Source organism: Neofelis nebulosa, chromosome 8, assembly GCF_028018385.1.
Source record: "Neofelis nebulosa isolate mNeoNeb1 chromosome 8, mNeoNeb1.pri, whole genome shotgun sequence".
Classification (NCBI taxonomy): Eukaryota; Metazoa; Chordata; class Mammalia; order Carnivora; family Felidae; genus Neofelis; species Neofelis nebulosa.
Genome location: NC_080789.1, coordinates 103,455,880 through 103,474,259, shown reverse-complemented (window position 1 = coordinate 103,474,259; position 18,380 = coordinate 103,455,880). Strand labels below are relative to the sequence as shown.

At 35.6% G+C, this 18,380-nt stretch overlaps 1 protein-coding gene across 6 annotated transcripts in view; it reads right to left on the bottom strand.

Annotated features, from left to right (window-relative positions):
• Positions 1-14,358: 14,358 nt before the first annotated feature.
• C8H12orf4 (chromosome 8 C12orf4 homolog) overlaps positions 14,359-18,380 on the bottom strand; it is a 47,017-nt gene continuing 42,995 nt past the window's right edge. For all 6 annotated transcript variants that reach the window (XM_058743974.1, XM_058743977.1, XM_058743976.1 and 3 more), the window contains 3 exons: positions 16,397-16,454; positions 15,502-15,569; positions 14,359-14,909 (listed from right to left, as the gene is read on the bottom strand). In XM_058743974.1, the coding sequence (XP_058599957.1) occupies positions 14,817-14,909; positions 15,502-15,569; positions 16,397-16,454 (219 nt within the window). In that variant the 3' untranslated portion in view covers positions 14,359-14,816. The remainder of the gene's footprint in view (positions 14,910-15,501; positions 15,570-16,396; positions 16,455-18,380) is intronic.

Here is an 18,380-nt window from a genome sequence, read left to right as displayed (position 1 = left end):
GGGGAAGGAAAAAAAAAAAAGAGGTTAGAGTGGGAGAGAGCCAAAGCATAAGAGACTGTTAAAAACTGAGAACAAACTGAGGGTTGATGGGGGGTGGGAGGGAGGAGAGGGTGGGTGATGGGTATTGAGGAGGGCACCTTTTGGGATGAGCACTGGGTGTTGTATGGAAACCAATTTGACAATAAATTTCATATATTAAAAAAAACCCAAAAATTAAATAAATAAATAAATAAATAAATAAATAAATAAATAAAATGTTTATATATATAAAACATAAAAAAAAAAGAAATATGAGGCTTTAGTTCTTCACTCAGTTGTGTACTTCCTGAAGCTGCTGAATTTTTATTTTTAATTTTATTTGTTCTTTGTTTTATTTCCTCAGCCTAGGAAAGCCTCTTCCTCAACTCTTCATCTGGATAATTACTATTAACTCTACAGGTCTTAGCTTAAATATCATTTCTTCCTAAAAGCCTTCCTGTATTTCCATATCAACTCTATTCTTCTTATAATTTTCTCATAGGAGTCCTAATAATTTATAATTACATATGTGTTTACCTCTTGATTTATTACATCTCAAATACTAGGCAGGGTATGGGATCATAGCTATCTTTTTTACCATTATGTAATATTTCTAGCATTTAAAATAATGTATGACATGTAACAGATACTCAATAAATATTTAATGGATAACTTTAGTTTTCCTTCTGTCCAGCGATCCCCCATAAGAAATAAGATTCTCATATTCAAATGTGGTCCTGGTTTTTAAGAATCAAATTAAATGTTACTTTTTTTAAAAAAAACTTTATAATTTTTAAAGCATTCTCTCATCTCATTTTTTTCTTGCCTGATTTTATGAAGTTGAGAGGGAAAAAGGTATTAATTGTAATTTCTAGACAAGTAAACTGAAAGTCAAAAAGATAAGCAACTTAACTTTCACCTCAAAGAACTAAAAAAAAAAAAAAAAAGGAACAATCCAAGCTCAGTTAGTAGAAGGAAGGTATTAACAAAGATTAAAGGAGAAATAAAGAAAACAGATACTAAAAAGACAATAGAAAACACCAATAAAACTAAGAGACAGTCTTTTTAAAAATATAAACAAATAAAAAAAAAACTTCAGCTAGACCTACCAAGAAAAAAAGAGGACTCAAATACATAAAATTAAAAATTAAAGAGAAGACATTACAACTGATACCACCAAAAATCATAAGAGACTACTATGAAAAATATGCCAAAAATTTGGATAACCTATAATAAATGGATAAATTCCTAAAAACATGCAGGGTACCAAGACTGAATCATGAAGAAATAGAAAACCCAAATGGACCAATTATTGGTCCTGAATGGACCAATGTAAGGACATTGAATCAGTAATAAAAAAAAAAAAATCTCCCAAGAAAGAAAAGTTCAGGACCAGATGGCTTTACTGTTGAATTCCACCAAACATTTAAAGAAGAATTAACACCAATTCTCAAATTCTTCCAAAACACAGAAGAGGAGGGAATACTTTCAAACTAATTTTACAAGGCCAGCATGACCCTGATACCAAACCAGACAAGGACAATACAAGAGAAGAAAATGATAAGACAACATTATTGATGAACATAGGTGCAAAAATATTTAACAAGATATTAGCAAACCAAATTCAACAATATACTAAAAAGATCATATATTATGATAAAATGGAATGAAGGGATTAAAGGATGACTTAACATCCAAAAATCAATGTTACACACTACATTAACAAAATAAAGGATAAAAATTACATGCTTATCTCTGTAAATGCAGAAAGAAAAGCGTCTGACAAAATTCAATACCCATTCATGATACCCACAACAAACTGAGTATAGAGAGAATGCCTCACAAGATAATAAGGACTATACATTACAAGCTCATAGATAACTTCATACTCAATGGTGAAAAGCTGAAAGCTTTTTCTCTAAGATCAGGAGCAAAACAAGGATGCCCACTCTTCCTACTTCTATTCAACATCGTACTGGAAGTCCTCGCCAGAGCAATTAAGCAAGACAAAGATATAAATTTAATCCAAATTAGAAAGGAAGAAATAAAACTGTTTGTGTTTGTAGATGACATGGTATTATATATAGAAAACCCTAAAGACTCAACACACACACACACACACACACACCTGTTAGGACTAATAAATTCAGTAAAGTTTCAAGATACAAAATCAATATACAAAAATCAGTTGCATTTATATATACTAACCATGAACTATCAGAAAGAGAAATTAAGAAAACAATCTCATTTACAATTGCATAAAAAGGAATAAAAGACCTAGGGATAAATCTAACCAAAGAGGTGAATGATCTCTACACTGAAAATTATAAGACAATGATGAAAGAAATTTAAGAAGATAAAAATAAATGAAAAGGTATTCCCATGCTCATGGATTGGAAGAATTAATATTGTTAAAATCCCCTCACTGCTGTCTTTGGTTAGGTTTATTCCTAGGTATCCTGCACTCTGAAAACTATAAAACACTGAAGAAGAAATGGAAAGACATTCCATGCTCATCATGGATTGGAGGAACAAACAGTGTTAAAATGTCTATATTATCCAAAAACAATCTACACATTTAATGCAACCTCTATCAAAATACCAAAAGCATTTTTCACAGAGCTAAAACAAACAATCCTAAAATTTGTATGGAACCACTAAAGACCCCAAATAGCCAAAGCAACCTTGGAAAAGCCAAGCCAAGCCAGAGGCATCACAATTCGGGACTTCAAGCTATATTACAAAGCTGTAGTCATCAAGACAGTATGTTATTGCCACAAAAACAGACACATAGATCAATGGAACAGAATAGAAAACCCAGAAATGGACCCACAACTATACAACTATATGGTCAACTAATCTTCAACAAAGCAGGAAAGAATATCCATGGGAAAAGATAGTTTATTCAACAAATGGTATTCGGAAAACTGGATAGTGATGTGCAGAAAAATGAAACTGGACCACTTTATTACACCATACACAAAAATAAATTCAAAATAGATGAAAGCCCTAAATATGAGACAAAAAAACCATCAAAATCCTAGAGAACACAGGCAGCAACCTCTTTGACATCAGCCATAACAACTTCTTATTAGACATGTTTCTAGAGGCAAGGGGAAAAAAAGCAAAAATGAACTTCATCAGGATAGGACTTCATCAAGATAAAAAGCTGCTTCACAGTGAAGGAAACAATAAAACTAAAAGGCAACCTATGGAATAGGAGAAGATATTTGCAAATGACATATCGGATAAAGGGTTACTATCCAAAATCTATAAAGAAGTTATCAAACTCAACACCCAAAAAACAAATAACCCAGTTAAAACATGAATATACATTTTTCCAAATAAGATATACAGATGAATAACAGACACATGAAAAGATGCTCAACATCACTCTTCATCAGGAAAATACAAATCAAAACTATAATGAGATATCACTTTACACCTGTCAGAATGCCTAAAATTAACAACATAGGAAACAACAGATGTTGATGAAGATGTGGAGAAAGGGGAACCCTCTTACACAGTTGGTGGGAATGCAGACTGGTGCAGCCACTCTGGAAAACAGTATGGAGGTTTCTCAAAAGTTAAAAATAGAACTACCTTATGACCTAGCAATTGCACTGTTAGGCATTTACCCAAAGGATACAAAAGTACTGATTCAAAGGGACACATGCACCTGGATGTAAAGCAGCATTACCAACAATAGCCAAATTATGGAAAGAGCCAAAATGTCCATCAACTGATGAATGGATAGAGAAGATGTGGTATATATACACAATGGAATATTACTCAGCCATAAATAAAAATGAAATCTCGCCATTTGCAACGATGTGGATGGAGCTGAAGTGTATTATGCTAAGCATAATAAGTCAGAGAAAAACAAATACCATATGATTTCACTCATAAAACAGACTCTTAACTGTATATAGAGAACAAACTGAAGGTTGCTGGAGGGGTGGTGGATGGGGGGACAGACTAAATGGGTGATGGGTATTAAGGAGAGTACTTGTGATGAGCACTGGGTGTTATATGTAAGTGATGAATCACTAAATTCTACACCTGAAACTAATATTACACTGTCTGCTAACTGGAATTTAAATAAGAACTTAAAAGAAATGAAAATTAAAATATCTACACTACCAAAAGCAATCCATAGGTTCAATACAATCCCTATCAAAATTCCAGTGGCATTTTTTTTTACAGAAATAGAAACAATAATCCTAAAATTTGTGTTGAATTATAAAGCCTACAAATGGCATAATCCATTTTGAGAAGGAAAAACAAAGCTGGAAGCACCATACTTCCTGATTTCAAACTATAGTACAAAGATACAGTAATCAAAATAGTATGGTATTGGCATAAAAACATAGATCAATAGAACAGAAGAGAGTACAGAAATAAACCCACACTTATATGGTCAATTGATTTATGATAAAGAGCCAAAAATAGGCAATGGGGCAGTTGAAGGACAATATCTTCAATATATGGTGTGGGAAAAACTGGATAGCCACATGCAAAAGAAAGACACTGGACCACTATCTTACAGCATACACAAAAATCCACTCAACATGGATTAAAGACTTGAACATGACACCTGAAACCATAAAACCTTTAGAAGAGAACATAGTTCCATGGTAATTTTTTGGGGGGGAGGGGTTGACACCAAAAGAAAGGCAACTAAAGCAAAAATAAAGAAGAGGAACTACATCAAACTAAAAAGCTTCCATACAGCAAAAGAAACCAACAAAATGAAAAGGAAACCTATGGAATGTGAGAAAATATTTGCAAATCATGTATCTGGTAAGAGGTTAATATCCAAAACATGTGAAGAACTTATACAACTCAAAAGAAAAAAAAAAAGAAAACAAACAATCTGATTAAATATGGGCAGGAACTATACAGGACTTTTCCCAAGAAGACATACAAATAGCCTACAGGTACATGAAAAGGTGCTCAATATCACCAATTATCAGGGAAATGCAAATCAAAACCACAATGAGATATCACCTCAGACCTGTTTGAATGGCTATTGTCAAAAAGACAAGAGATAACAAATATTTGTGAGGCTGTGGAGAAAAGGAAACTATTGTGCACTGTTGGTGGGAATGTAAATTAGGCAGCCGCTATGGAAAACAATATGGAGGTTCCTCAAAAAATTAATCAAACTATGATATGATCCAGCAATTCCACTTCTGGGTATATATCTGAAGGAAATGAAATTGTGATCTTGAAGGGATATCTGCATCTCAATGTTCATTGCAGCATTATTTACAATAGCCTATATATAAAAACAACCTAAGTATCCATTGACAGATAAACATAAAGAAAATGTGATATGTATATGTGTGTGTACATACAGTATACAAGGAACCCTGTGTACTCTTGGTAGGAATGTAAATTTGTGCAGCCACTGTGGAAAACAATATGGAGGTTTCTCAAAAAATTAAAAATAGAACTATCATATGATCCAGCAATCTCACTTCTAGGTATATATCCAAAGGAGAAAACAGGTCGAAGAGTTATCTCCATTCCCATGATCATTGCAGCATTATTCACAATAGCCAAGATATGGAAACAACATAAATGTCTGTCAACAGATTAATGAATAAAGATGATGTATGTGTGTATATAAACACACATGTGTGTGCGCGCGCGCACACACACACACACACACTAATTTCAGCTATGAGAAAGAAGGAAATCCTGTCAATTTGCAACAACATGGATAGAACTTGAGGGTATTATGCTATGTGAAATAAGCTAGACAAAGTAAGATGAATTCTGCATGGCATTGATTATACCTGGAATCTTAAAAATAGCCAAACTCTGAGGGGTTGGGGGAAATAGGGAGAGGTTGGTAAAAGGATACAAACTTCCATAAAATCTATTAAGTTTTATGCATCTTATCACCATGTAATGTAAAACATAGTGACTATAGTTAATAACAATGTATTATATAATTGAAATTTGCTGAGAGAATGTAAATTTTTTCACCAAAAAATAATAGTCATAATAATAGTAATAGTAATAATAATTGAGTGGTCTGATAAATATATATAATAAATATATCTCAAATGATTAAAGTCATAGAATATAAAATATAAGAAAAGAACAAGACACTACAAAAAAATACCAGGCAGATTTACAAAGAATTTTTAGAAATGAAAATAATGTAGAATTTCTATATAAAAAATACATGGTCCTTGACACTGAAGTTAAATGAAATCGAAATAAACAGTAAGTTAGATACAAACTGAGAGAAAAAGTGAACAGATAACAGATAAAAGGTATTGACTTACAGTGTAGCATAGGTGGAAAGTATGAAATAAAAGTTTAGGGATGGAGAAATTCTGTAAGGGAAATGGTATCTTGATTGAATAAGGTGGATATTGCAACAGAAGGACACTGGAAGGCATTACACGGAGACAGCCTGCCATGCTCCATGGCTAAACTCTCAAGGCATTTCAGAAAATCCATAAATAACTAAATATTTTTGTTGATTACCTGGTAAACTTTATCTTGGCCCTTTGCTTTTTATTTAAATAAACCATATGTTCTCTCATTTGAAATATTCTCCCTTCCTTTGAAGATAAGTTTCCCTTTTTCTGAAGTAAAGCAGTTTCCTTGAGATTTTTTAGAGTTCTGCTAACACATATTCACCACAATACCTGTGTAAGAATGTGGTTACTGCAGCACAATACAAAATGGCACAAATGTGAAAGTAACCTCATTGTGCATCAATAGGAGAATGAATAAATAAACTGGGTTGCAAGTGTATAATTTAGAGCATTCAAAATAATATATAGCAGCTAGAATTAATGAACTAGTTCTATCTGTATCAACATAAACTTAAATGTGTTTATGTAGATGTATGTCTTGAACGATAGTTTAGTTGGGTATAAAACTTTTAGTTAGTGGTTATTTTCTCTTACTCTTTCATCATATTCTGTTGTTGTATCTGTATCTGTTGTATCTGTTGTTGCTGCTGAGGAGTCTGCTCTTTTTGAGATTGTAATTCAAATCTCTCTTTGCTTGGTTTTAATTTAAAAAATTAAAATACTTTTGGGATGTCTGGGTGGCTCAGTCAGTTCGGTGACCAATTTCAGCTCAGGTCATGATCTCACAGTTCATGGGTTCAAGCCCTGCATTGGGCTCTGTGCTGACAGCTCAGAGCCTGGAGCTTGCTTCGGATTCTGTGTCTCCCTCTCTCTCTGCCCTTCCCCCACTCACTCTGTCTTTCTCTCTCTCAAAAATGAATAAACACTCAAAAAATTTTTTAAAAAATTAGAATACTTTTAAAATTTTCATTTTCATTTTGAGTGTCCTATAGTTTTACCATGAAGGGTCTGGATGTAGATTTATTTTTGCTTTTCCACTCAGATCTCAGAGTGATAAATTATATTACATTAAAATTTAAAACTGTGTGGAAAATAAAATATAAAAAAAAGTGAAAAGAAAACTATAAAGTGGGAAAAACATGTGCAAGAATAATTTATAAAGGTTTAGTGTTCAAAATATGAAAAAAAAGTCTAAAAATCAATATGAAAAAGACAACCCAATAGAAAAAATAGACATAGGATTCACACAGGCAACTCATCATCACTAGTAGCCACAGAAATGTAAAACAAAAGAGCAATGAGATGCTATTTCATACTTATCAAAATAACAAAAGTTAAGATTTCTGAAAATTATTGCCTAGGTTATATGGGATATGGAGAAAAGGGGATAAGGATATACTGCCAGTAAAAGGAGAATTTGTACTACTTTGGGAGTAATATTTGGAATTATGAAATTTGAAGATGTCAACACTCTATAATCCAGCAGTTCCATTCATAGATACATACTCTGGAGAAACTAACACATATGCACAACACCTGTGTAAGAATGTGGTTACTGCAGCACAGTACAAAATGGCACAAATGTGAAAGTAACCTCATTGTGCATCAATAGGAGAATGAATAAACTGGGCTGTAAGTGTATAGTTCAGAGTATTCAAAAATAATACATAGCAGCTAAAATTAACAAACTAGCTCTATCTGTATCAATATGATTAAATCTCAAAAACATGATGTTGGATTTTTAAAAAGCAAGTTGTTGAATGATATGTAGAAAATAAAGTTTTCCATATGATCTTTTGGCACATTTCAATATGACACATTTTATGGCTATACTGTATAGACAAGGCTACACTACACAGATACGAGTTGAAACTATAAATAAACCAATAGGAATGAAAAACAACAACAACATCAAGAAAGTGGTTATGGAAGAGGAGAGAGTGATACATTAATAGCAAAAATATTCCCAATTCTTTTCCCCATCCTATGTCCATGTTCTTTACAATGTGACTCCTATAGCCCTTCTCATCAAAATGTGGAGTCTATTACCTCACTCCTTGAATAGGGGATGGCTTTGTGACTTGTGTTAACCAGTAGAATGTGGTGGCAGTGTTAGTGTATCAATTCTAAGTCTCAAGAGTCATTACATGATTCCACTCTCTTTTCTAACTTTGCTACTGTTATGTGAAAAATTCTGGGGTAGCCTCCTGGAGGACGAGACCCAGTGAAGGCATGCCCAGTTGCCCTAGCTGAGATCATTCAATTCCAGCCTCAGAACTGACTATTTGACCTACTGAAGTAGGTCTGAAGACTCATGAATGAGTCCAGGTAAGATAAGAAGAATTATAGAGGTGACCCATAGAGCTATGAATAGAAACTGCTTACTGTTTCAGCCAGTAAATTTCAGAGAGGTTTGCTATTCTGTTAGCCAAGATGATTTTTAAAATAAAGAGATGTATTTATTACCCCTTCCCCTGTCACTGCCACCACACGCACAAAGTAGACTAAACGAGTGATGTCTAAGTTCTAATCCTCTCATCCTCAGGACCTCTTCCCTGTAGCTTTCTAGCATTTAGTCCTTTGCCAGCACTTAATCCTCTGGCTTCAGTCATCTGTAATATAGGAAACTTTTGGTCATCTCACTGACAAGAGTCATAAGAGATGAACCAGAGAAGCATTATAAGAGCTCTATATGGCTGCTACAGGGCTAGGAGAGTTTAAGTTTTATAACTACTTTATACCATTGTTGTCTAAAATCTAGATTCACCTGATAAAAATGTTAATAGTACTTCCTGCTTCACTCAAATACAGGGTTACTTACCTACCTTGTGACTTCCTCCTGACATTATAACCTGCCCTGTCCTTTGTTTCTGAAGTTGTTGCTGCCACTGGCACAGGTGGTGTTCTGTCTGCCTGCCAGGAGGATTTGTGCTTGACCTATTGAGTGTAACAAGGGCTCCCAGAGGATACTTACTCAATGCCAGAGAAAGGCAGGGCTAAGCAGCTCTCAAGGGGCTCAACATCCTTCTCAGCCCAATGTATTGCTCATGTTTCTATTTTGACTTCCACAGTACTCTGTGTACACTCTATTTGGCACTGACTGTATACCCTTACTATATGCTGGCTAATACTGTGAGTTACTATGTGTTCCTTTCTCAACTCAATAAGGCTGTAAACTACTTGAGGACATGATGTTTTAAGTGACTTAGTAACACTACTATCTAGTGAAAGGAAGGAAGGAAAGAAGGAGAAAGGTCAGACAGGAAGGAAGAAAGGAAGGAAGGGGAGACAGGAAGGCATGAAGGAAGGATAATAGCAGCAAATATTTATAGAATGACTATATGCCAGGTAGTATGTGCTTTCTTACTTCATCCTTCCAACTACTCAATGAGGTAGATACTATTATTAATTTTTCAGAGCTTACAGACAAGGAAACATGCTTACGGGTGTTAGGTAATATGCTCAATGTGAGAAGCCACAGCATGTCAATCAGGGAGTTGGCACTTGAACCAGCTTTGTTTAACTCTAGAGACTGTGCTCCCCCTCTCTGATGCCATACTGTCATTCTGAGTAGTTTTGAGCACATATTTGCTAATAAAGAAACTAGGAATTCATTATAAAGAAAAAAAAAAGGAGCAAAGGATAGAAAGCAGGAGAGAATGAAAGAGGGCGGGAGAAACCCACAAATACAATCTCCTCCTGCAGATATCATATCTAATCTGTGACAGCAGCTTCTGCTTAATTCCTAAACACCCCCAGAAAAGATCTGTTTGCTTCTCTGGTAATACGTTCCATGTTTCATTCCCCATGTGCCAAAGATATCCACAGGTAGCTCTTTATGTGCTCTGGCCTGGGAGAGAACACACACATACAGTTGATTCTAGCACTGTGAACACTAAAGGAGGAAATATCGAGCCATTGCTCCTAGAAATACAAGTTCAGGTTCCTGCAAGCCTCGCATTACATTTTTGTGAGTTAATCAGCATAAAACATTTAAAAATGTTTCTTTTTAAAGACACCTTATTTAATATAGATTATTGATGCATTAACAATGAACTCACGACCAACAGTGTTGTTATGCCTGGACAAAGCTTATGGAACACACACATTTCCTCCATTAGGTACATCACAACATTTTTAGGCTTGGGAACACTAGATAGCACTTCAGCACTGCATTTGGGGGCCACTGAACAGCAAAATCAGCAAAAAAATGCATAAAGGTGTGAAAAACATGACACTAAATAGACCATGAAAAGGACACTTGTTTACGTAATGAGAGCTGACACCGGAAGGCAGAGTGTTAGTGGCCTTGTTCCTCTCAGCTGGGAAGGTGTGTTTGTCTACTCGAATTTTTCACTTGAGTGCTGCTCAAGTGCTGCCGAAGGTTCTCCCTTTCATTGTGTGGGCCAGTTACAACAGCCACATGACTTGGATGTGATAAAAACCATTGTTTTTGTAAATGACTATGTGCCTTGGCAAGTGCTGTTATTAATTTTAGAGTTACAGATAGATTTAAGCAAGCAGGTGAAATCATATAGAATCCATGATTAATGATGAGTGGCATGAAATTCAGCCAAATTTATCTTGCAGATAAATTTAAGCAAGCAGGTGAAATCATATAGAATCTATGATTAATGATGAGTGGCATGAAATTCAGCCAAATCTAAATCTTCACATTTAGATAGATCAGGAAAAGGACAGCAGGAGAGATCTGGATTGTACTGCACTAACTAGCTGTGTATACTGAAAGGACATGAGCTGGTATTCTTAGTTCTGTAGGTCATTTCAGGAGGCTACTCATCCCTTCGGCTTCACTTGGGATTTCAGCTTGGTCATAGGCATCATCATGGATCACAGAAAAGCTTGCAAAGTCTTACTACCTTAATCAAATAGTTCCTCAAGTCCCACAGCCTTTGTATAGCCTTCTAGAGGCTTAATCTTGCTTAGCACCATGCCTTTGTGTATGGGAGAAACTCAGTAAACACTTGGCATTTATTGAATGGGATTCTTGGGTCAATCTGTCACTCATGTTGTCCTTATCTCTGCCCTCCCTTTGCAATGCACTCATGTAAATATTTCTGCCCAAAGTTGTGGTTCTCAGCTTGAGGTTCTTGGAATTAGTGGTCCTTTGTGATGTTATTGAGCTATAAAACAAAAAACAAAAAACAAAAAACCTCTCCAAAATACATTTCACTGGGATGAGACCTTACAGGTTAAATAAAACAGCAAGGTTTTTTTGTTTTGTTTTGTTTTTGTTTTTGTGAATTTGCCTGGAACTACACGATAATTCTATGTATTCTATGTGAAAAAAGTATGTATGGGAATTATACAACGATACCTATGTGGGAACACTATGTGTTGCTTGCTAATACTATCACTCAGCTCCACAGATATGTCTGTTATGACAACAAAGACTACTGCTCAGATGACTTTGTTTGCTAAGTAAACATTTTCAAGACACTTCAGAGAAATATGGGGGAGCTAATGGAAAGGTTCTTTGATGGTTAAAGGATAGAAAACCAGTGATCTCAGTGGTTCTGAATACATGCCACTTTTGGTAAACAGGTGTAAAACATGTTCTATTCCATAATAAAACAATTTCTATTTCTGTAACTACTTTTGACCAAAGCAATCCAGTTTCATCTAAATGGGAGAATGAAGTAACAGAAAAGTAATCGTTTTCACCTAGAAACTGAGAAATTGCCAAGACTCCACTCTCTAGGTTGTATCTGTTCTTTCGGACACAGCTCTGCTGATTCTCCTTGGGGCCTCTAGAACAGGAATGTTGCCATGAGTTCATCCTTCCTTTGTGGAACATTTTTTCTCCTTGTGAGAATGAGCCAGCATCTAACCAAAGTGGCACAAATGATGTGTGTACTGTGCCAGTAAGAGATCTGCCAGCTCCCAGGCAAGTGAAGTTGTGTTTCTGTTGAAATTCTTTTTCATGCATTTCTTCCATTCCGGTCACATGGTCGTGCTGAGAACATGACCACAATCAATGGCAAGGTTATAGCTTTACTTGGTTTTGTGCTTTGAGAACAAAAATTGGGGAAGGGGAAGAGCAGTATGGAATGGAGACACCAGGCTCAATGCCCCTGAGTGATTTCCAAAGCATATTTTTAAGGCCTTGAGGCCCATGTTGTCCATCTGTCTTAGGAATACTTAGCTGTTTATGCAAACAGAAAGCTTCATGCTCACTGGAACACTCCTCCCCCATGTTTGTGTTGAGGCCCTCCACCCCTACCCCTAAAAGGCTCTTGTGGTCAGCTTCTCTCAACTTACTGGCCATTCATCAGTGCATCCCTCATTCTATTTCTGTTATCTTTATCTTAGATCTAGAATTTCCCTTCCATTCTCAACCTGCTAAGGTACTTTCTTCACATCACTCAGGAAGTACCTGAAACCCCTCCTCTCCACAAAGCTCTCTAGAACACTCAAAAAGATCATGATGTCACCTTTCCTGGTCCAAACACAAAACTCCAGACTTTCACCCACAGCTTCACTAAAATCCCCAATAATTAGTACTTTGAATTATATATTTGTTATTAGCTTAGGACTTGGTATGTCTTCATAGCAGTAGTGTATAACATCATAAGCATTTTCCCAATCTTAACCACTTCCATATATATCAAATTACAGTACAGGTGAAAAAAGGATACTTAATATATTTATCTTGATTTCACAGGCCAAATATTACCTTTAATTGTCCTGGGGTGAAAGCCACTACATTATATGGTGGAAAAGGAATAAGTGGGCATTACCATTCACCAAGTTTCCATAAATGAACACTTACTCCTACCCCCTGACCTCTGGCTGCGCCCCTGTTAGCTGTCCACTTAGCTTAGTTACAGTACTACAATAGAAAGATTCTCAGTTCCTCTTTTTGAATGCCTTTTATTGATCCGACTCCACCCACCTCCAATTTGACCTTTGATATTATGAACTAAAACAGTCTTTGATACTGCTCTAACACACCTCTATTTTCCACCTCTGCCTACCTTGCTTTGCATTAGAATCAGTCTCAGTGATACCAGTGGTGCCTGGAACACAATTTTTTGCTGTAAAAGCAGAATTCCTACCTTTTTCTTGGTGGGATCATCAAGTTCCCTGAAAAATGTGGAAGGATGTTAGTGTGTAATGGACAGTCTGGAGTGGGTGTTCTTAGTGTTGTTACTTGGGCAGTCATTTCCTTGAGTAGAAAATCAAGACAAATTCCATGTTATGGGAAAGCATTTTGTGTGTCAGAAGAGTTTCTGTAAGTTACTACATTTAGGTCTTTAGGTATACTAACAAGAGTGCTTTATGTTCCTTGGAATCAAGATATACCATCTTATCATGATGTCAAACGTCCTCCATTTCATTTCACTGGCCAGTTACAACATCCGTATAACTTGGATTTGAGGAAACTATTGCTTTTGTAAATGTCTTTGCTTAATGTAGCCACTACTCATAGCAAATGTGTTACAGATGTTATAAAAATGTTGTAGATGGGAGAAATAAGTGACATGTGGCATCTAAGCAGGTTGGAAAGACAATGGAAAAGGAGGACAGACAGAGCAGAGAAAGAAATGGGCACATAGTTATCAAAAATGGAATGCAGGAAGTAGAATGGTTAAGGAAGTTGAGAATGCAGGAAGCAGGATGGAGAAATAAAAACGATCCTTGTTGTGTGTCATAATGTTGATGAGCCCTAAAATCCTGCCAGGTGCTGGTTTAGACTAACTTTCTATTGGGCTTGCAAATAAGCATACTATTTTCCTAGCACATGAAATGTTATTAATAGACAAGGGCAAGGTCAATAATATAGAGAAGATGAGACAGAGGTAAAGAATCCAAAGTCTTTTTCTGACTCATTTCTTTTTCTTCTGACTCTTGTAAAACTTTAGAAAGAGTACAATAAAAACAAGTTTTACAAACAGGAGAATTTAAAAGAATAAGCATGTCTGTTTCATAGGCTTGTGTTTCCACAAAGATTTTCACGAGAAATCCATACTTGAAATGTGTATCTCAATGTCTTTTAATTTTCACTTGGCAAATAAGGTAAAGGGAAGATTTTATTTATATGGTTGATTAAGTCTTGCACTAGATAGGATTCAAACCTTTTGGAAAAGTCAAATGTCTCCATGAAAATGTAATCAACAATCTCCTACATCAAGTGTCCAGATATGATATATAGGATGTTTTAACTTACTAATATTCACAGAGAGGACATAACAGTAGAAAGAAAGATTTCTTTCAAAAAGGTATTTTAAGAGTAAATATATAAGTAAAATGCTGATCACTAGACTATACAGTATATGAATTTTTGGAAGGTTTCACAGACATACATCATGATTTGATTTGTGGCTTGGATGGCAAGTTCTCTTTCCAGGCATCTTTTGCTTGACAGAAGCCCAGCACAGCTCAGGTTCCTGGAGAGTTTGGCAGTCTTCTGCCAGAGTGTCAGTCTCTAAGGGTTCAGTGCTTGGACGTCAGAGTAAGCGTTGATGACACTCGGAAGATCTGGGGGAGCATGTTACTAAGTTGATAGAACATTTCTTCAGAAATACTCTGTAAGAGGTAAAAAGAAAAGTTCACATCTGTTAAATCATCACTTTTAAAAAAAATTTTAAAGTAACTTAAAATATGGAACTAATCTTGGATATGGAGAGAGATATATATGAAAATTCTTTCATGACTGAGTTAACTGCAGGGTCATGGGGCAGGGGGTGTTTTTCTGGCTCAATCTTCTGAGAATCTATGTTGTTTCTGTCAAATAATAAGTTTGATTGCCAGAAAAATCCCTAGATAGCTTTAGTGTAATCAGTAACAAAAGTACCACTACCTTTGCTAAGCTCAATACAGAATACAGAATCATTTTCTGCTAATGCCCTTTTACATGGACTCTTCAAGATCCATATAACATAAATGTGGGGAAAAAAACAGAAGATGAGTCAAATACAGTTTTGGCATTAAATAAAAGATCCCTTGAGTGGTAGATGCTGACATCCCTGACAATAAACTAAATGCCTTTATGGCATCCAAACACTTCTCTTAACAAATAGAAAGCTGTTAGTGTTTTTATATTATGTTGAGTTTAGGGCAGTGTGCCTAGCTATATCTAGGAGCAATACTATAGCAAAGATCTATTCACATAACACACCTGTGGTACCAGAAACTGTACCGTCCTGGAAATACCTCCATCCCAAGAAGCCATTTCCATCATGAAACCTAAAATAGAACAATACTTTGCTGAATTATGAATTTTGGTCTTCAAACCTACAAGTCCCTTATGGAAATAAACTGAATTATCATTGTGGGGCTTTGTGTCATTCCTTTCCAGGTAGCCACTTGTGTGTAGGCGAGCCAAGATCCAAGGAACAGATAAATTTCTACAATCCTTAATTCTCCATGCCAGAGAGGTTTAACATAATTTTGTCAACGTATTCTCATTTAGGATTTCTCAAGTCCTATTTAATCTCCATACAATGAAGCTAAAGCAGGTTATTAAAGATTAATTGAAGATGTGGTTCTATTTTTTTCTTTTTAAGAAAATAAAAAGGTGGGGCGCCTGGGTGGCGCAGTCGGTTAAGCGTCCGACTTCAGCCAGGTCACGATCTCGCGGTCCGTGGGTTCGAGCCCCGCGTCGGGCTCTGGACTGATGGCTCGGAGCCTGGAGCCTGTTTCCAATTCTGTGTCTCCCTCTCTCTCTGCCCCTCCCCCGTTCATGCTCTGTCTCTCTCTGTCCCAAAAATAAATAAAAAACATTGAAAAAAAAAAAATTTTAAAAAGAAAATAAAAAGGCAATAGAGAGCAAGCTATAATCGGAGCAAAATATAAATAACATCCAAATATTCCTGTATTTCAAGAGGGCCAGAGATTTGTTTATTTTATGACTGGAAAAAGATAAGTAAAACATATTTGTTTGTTAAACCACTTTTAACTGAGGTACGAGATGACAGAGGTAATGTTCATATTCTTTCTCCTGGGTTGATCTTGTTTCAATATTTGGGAGTAAGAAATACAGATCATGTTGTTAAATATAAGGTTATGCTCACCTTTGACACACTTGAACACCAGTTCTGCTCTCCTTAAGCACCATGGTATAGTCATTTCCTAAAAACAGAACCAAAACATATCATATGTTTTTAACAGAACTCTGTAAGAAAAAAAAAATCAGATCTTAATTTGTCTATAACATTGACCATCTACTTTGCGAACAGAATCAGGCAACTTTTGGCTAATGTAAGCTGGATTTCTTCTGGTCTTTAGGTATATAACTCCTTATGGCTGTTAGACTATATCTGTGGAATACAAACCAATTTAATTATCCTAATAAGTGTAATTAAAAAAATTAAACATACCCTTAAAACTTTCTAGAGAATTAATTTTAAAGACAAATATAAATGACATAAGAACTCCAACTACTCTCAATTTTAGCACGAATAACTCCATTAAATTGTATTAATATTTGAACAGTGCATTAAAATGCTTTTATTGTATACATATGAAAGTAACAGAAATAAACATCCCATTCCAGCCACCTACCAAACCAAATGCATCCATTTTTCTAAAAAAAGCCCCCACCCCACGGCTCCATTTTAACAACTGACATGAAAAGACATTTTACTGAGAGAACCTATGACTTTATTTTGAAATGTTTCCTGACCAAATATGGGCTTTCCCCCCTATCATTTAAGGAACTAGATGAATTAGAAGCCTTAAAGAGAGGCAGCTATAGAATCTGATCTTCCAAATACCCCATGTACCTTTATTGAACTTAATCATAATGCTGTCAAATTGTCATGATCTCAAAAGGATTTTTATTTGCTGTCAGTTCAAAGTAAACCCTGAATACATTTTTAATCCTTCTACTGGGTGCATTAAATGCAGTACAATAAACAAATAATTTAATAACCAAAAAAAAAGAGAAAGAATCACTATTGATACCTTATTAAGTAAAGTTCACAGTTTATGCAGATTTCCTTTGTTTTTACCTAAGATGTTTTCTGTTCCAGGATCACATCCAGCATACTACCATATATTGAGTTATTATGTCACCTTAGGCCTGTGAGTTTCTCAGACTTCCCTTGTTTTTGAGGAGTCCTGGTCAGGTAATTTATAGGATGTTTTCTACTGGGATTTGTTTGATGTTTTTCTCACGGTCAGACTGAAGCTATCGGTGTTGGTGGAAAGACTACAGAAGAAGGTGCCATTTTCATAACGTAATTATGTTATGATCTCAGAGTTTGTGGGTTCAAGCCCCGTGTCTGAGCTGTCAGCTCAGAGCCTGGAGGCTGCTTGGGATTCTGTGTTTCCCTCTCTCTTTCTGTCCCTCCTCTGCTTGTGTTCTCTCTCTCTCTCTCTCTCTCTCTCTCTCAAAAACAAATAAACATTAAAAAAAAAAAAAAAGGAAATAATCCCATTTGCACCACAAACTGTAAGATACCTAGGAATAAAGCTAACCAAAGAGGTAAAAGACCTGTGCTCTGAAAACTAGAAAACACTGCTGAAAGAAATTGAAGAAGACACAAAGAAATGGAAAGATATTCCACGCTCATGGATCAGAAGAACAAATACTGTTAAAATGTCTATACTACCCAAAGCAATCTACACATTTAATGTAATCCCTACCAAAATACCGCCAGCATTTTTCACAGAGCTAGAAAAACAATTCTAAAATTTATATGTATACATATATGTAATGAAACATTCCTCAGCCATAAAAAAAGAATAAAATCTTGCCATGTGCAACAACATAGATGGAGCGAGAGTATTATGCTAAATGAAATAAGTCAGTCAAAGAAAGACAAGTACCATATGTTTTCACTCATATGTGGAATTTAAGAAATGAAACAAATAATCATAAGGGAAAAAAAGAGGCAAACCCAGAAACAGACTTTTTTAAATAATTTTTTTAAGTTTTATTTATTTTGAGAAAGAGATAGCATGAGTGGGGCAGGGGGAGAGAGAGAGAGGGAGAGAGAGAATCCCAAGCAGGCTCCATACTGTCAGCACAGAGCCTGATGTGGGGGTCAAATT